Genomic DNA, 3,116 nt, shown 5'->3' on the forward strand with positions numbered 1-3,116 from the left:
TATAGCCAGGTGGATTACTTTTTGAATCCCAGATGCGCTCGCTGTTGGCTGCTGGAATCCAAGCTAAGCTATTGAATAGCTCACGCAGTCTTTTCCGCATGAAAGCAATATCGTTGGGCGAGGTCATTCTGTTGAGTACGATAATATACGTGTTCCAGTATTTAGCGAGGGGATAGTTTTGTAGTTTGCGAGTACGAGGTGCGGCGGTCTTCTTAGGAAATAAACAGTCGAATAGAGAGGACCATTCTGCTCCTGTTGCCACTTTGTAATTGACTTCATAGAACGGGAGCTCATATTGTTGGAATAGATCAGGCTTAGCCGTCATGCGTAAATATTTGGGCATGCTGCAATAAGATGGATTGACGCTATTTTTGCGATTGGGGGCCAGGCACATGAGGTCCACGAACATCTGGTACCACAGGTTGGTAAGTTTCCGCGTAAGTTCGTCTTCGTTTTCATCTTCCTCTTCCTCTTCCTCGGCAATATCGACGTCATTGCCATGGAGTCCAAGATTCGAGGTTAATGCTATTCCTCTTTCTTCAAAGCCAAAATTGATCTTGGGCGGAGCGTCTTCGAAGTCAGTGATGGACGCCGTAATGGGAGCGCGATTATTGAGGCGAGTTGGGTGGGCTCTGCGCATTGGTGCAACCAAGTTGATCAGCCCGAATCTGGGCTCTAAATCCGTGACTAGATCGACGCCGTATTTGAATGCGATGATTTGCGAGAGGCTCTTGTTTTTGAAATGTGTGATGGCCAGACGGAAATGGTTTTCTTCCATGAAACGATCATTGTCCACAATATCGGCAAAAAAATATAAGCCTTGTTTGCGTCCGACAGGCACCAGTTCATATTCCTCGGCATCATCCGAGTCAGAATACTCCACATTGTCCAGATTCACTTCTTCCATAAACATGGCGCATGCTTCAGCCAGCTCGCGGTCGCCCTCTTGCTCTCCAGGGCGATACAGGAGCGCATTGAGTATGTAGACAGACATTGCTCCAAGTGCAAGGCTACACTCATGGATACGGACTGTGGATGGTTGACTTTGAAGGGACTCAAAAACATAACTGAGCGCAGCAACTCTCTCCATCTTGAAATGCCTGCAAATGAGTTCAAGTCAGAACAGACAGTATTGAAAGCATTGAATTCATACCACCAGATGTCAATGGGTACTGCTATCATTGTATCATTGACCAAGTCTTCAGCAAATGTTGTGAGCGTGTTTTCAGCGCAATCCAGGCGAACACGGGCTTCTAAACGTGCAGAGGCATCTTGTTCTTCGTCGGGATCTGCATTGCCACGGCATGTTGCGAAGAGTTGATAGATAGACCCGCAATCTGCTCTAAGAGCCTTGATATTGCTAGGGAGGGTGTCCGTTGCGTTCCGACGGCGATATATGCCTGAGTGCATCTGATAATGACCATGCTTAGCTGGGCTGTATGCTTGAATATACACTATGCCATCCCGAACACCACGGGAATTAGGAGTTGCTCGAAATCCAGCAAAGTCTGTTAGTTGAGCTTCATAGTCAACTTTGAAGAGGTCCTGGCTTTTGTAAAGAGCATGCACTTGCTGCCTTGATGCGCTAGGTAAGACATGCTGTAGGATCTTGGTATGTCCATTCCTAAGCCATTGCAAGACATGCTGGGGATAGAACACCTCTATTCCAATGTCAATATACCACTCCTTGTAGTTGATATTAGAGGTTTCCATATCCAGGAAAGAAAGTGCTTGTTTCAGTTGATAACCACGGTCAAAAACATGGTCTATGTTGTGAGCTGTACGACCCTTGATGCCTCGTATCGTATGGACCCAGAATGCACCACAGAATTCACGGTGCTTGTCCATCTCTTCTATAAGCCTGATCTCCAAATCTTCTAGCAAGAAAGCGCCAACGTCAACAGTACCAAAGTGGAACTCTCCTCTGGTGTCCTTAGCCTGCTTCATAGCAAGGTCATAGGTAGCTGGCCACCGAATCATCTGTTCATCAGCTTCCATTGCCAGTGCAGGACGCAATACTTTGTTGTAGAACTTGGCTATGATCTCTTTATCCACTGTGGTGCGCTGCCCTTGGCGATAGAGTGCTGGAAAGAAAAGATTGGTCTGCCCACGGACATCCAACTTTCCAAAAGCAATATTGGGAATTTTATGTAAGGGCACTTTTATGACAGACTCCTGCACACTGTTTATGAGCAGGGAATGTATGCATATGGTAGTACTTACATTTCGCAGCCTGACCTCATGGGAGAGATGCATATCACTTGTCATAGCTTCTTTGAATGGCGGTAAAGGATACACTGCGATGCCGTGTTTAAACGGCAAAGTACGAGTGACTCCGATAACAGAGTCGTAATCGCGCCGCACGATATAACCGTTCGGATTGTCCGGGGTGACCGGGATTGGTGCGCGGAGCCCTTGGCGTGCATTCACATAGATACGCTTCAGCTCGTCGTCATCGTCGTATCTCCCTCCTAACATATATCGTACAAAGCTGTAAATGCGGTCCTCATCGTTGGGATTGGTAAGAACGCGTTGTCCGTACTCATTGAAGTCTGCGAGCGAGAGTTGAATAGCGGGGAGCGCTTCGTCGGGATGAGGTGCCATGGTGGTGGGAAGCTGGGAGGATGACTGAAAATTTGGGGTTTATATATCCAGCCTCTGGAGCATCATCAGAATTTGAAACGTGCTGCAGACACTATATCAACTAGTGACCCATGATGTCAAACTGACCCTGACCCAATCCTGATATAGTTACATTCCGTGCAAATTCGTATCAGCTGATATAATTAATTGATCGTATTGGGTTAGACTGAGCGTTACCTGATCGGAATGCCTTGGACCGAATTTGTATTTCAAGATATTTCCGCATTCACCTACCGTTTGCGCATGATAGCGTACCGGCCGTCCTGGACGGACCGCGTCGCAATGCGGAGAAGGCAAGGAAGAAGACAGGAGTAAGTGAGGGGAATGAGATATTGTAACAGTCGGTGCGGTTTTGTCCGTCTATAATCCCGGCCGTCTAGGACGGCCGTTGTCGTAGCACGCGACTTTGGACCATCGCACTCAGTCAATGAATACAATTTGTCTGCTGATAATAACGGCCATCCGGGACGGTC

At 47.4% G+C, this 3,116-nt stretch overlaps 1 protein-coding gene across 1 annotated transcript; it reads right to left on the reverse strand.

Annotated features, from left to right (window-relative positions):
* Positions 1-14: 14 nt before the first annotated feature.
* FIBRA_08584 (uncharacterized protein) lies at positions 15-2,604 on the reverse strand (the record flags this gene model as incomplete). The annotated part of the gene is made up of 4 exons (XM_012330224.1): positions 15-68; positions 140-1,100; positions 1,154-2,175; positions 2,224-2,604. The coding sequence occupies 4 exons, from the start codon at positions 2,602-2,604 to the stop codon at positions 15-17; spliced, it is 2,418 nt and encodes an 805-aa protein (XP_012185614.1).
* Between the last annotated feature and the right edge of the window lie 512 nt (positions 2,605-3,116).

Source organism: Fibroporia radiculosa, assembly GCF_000313525.1.
Source record: "Fibroporia radiculosa TFFH 294 genomic supercontigs, scaffold1078, whole genome shotgun sequence".
Lineage (NCBI taxonomy): Eukaryota > Fungi > Basidiomycota > Agaricomycetes > Polyporales > Fibroporiaceae > Fibroporia > Fibroporia radiculosa.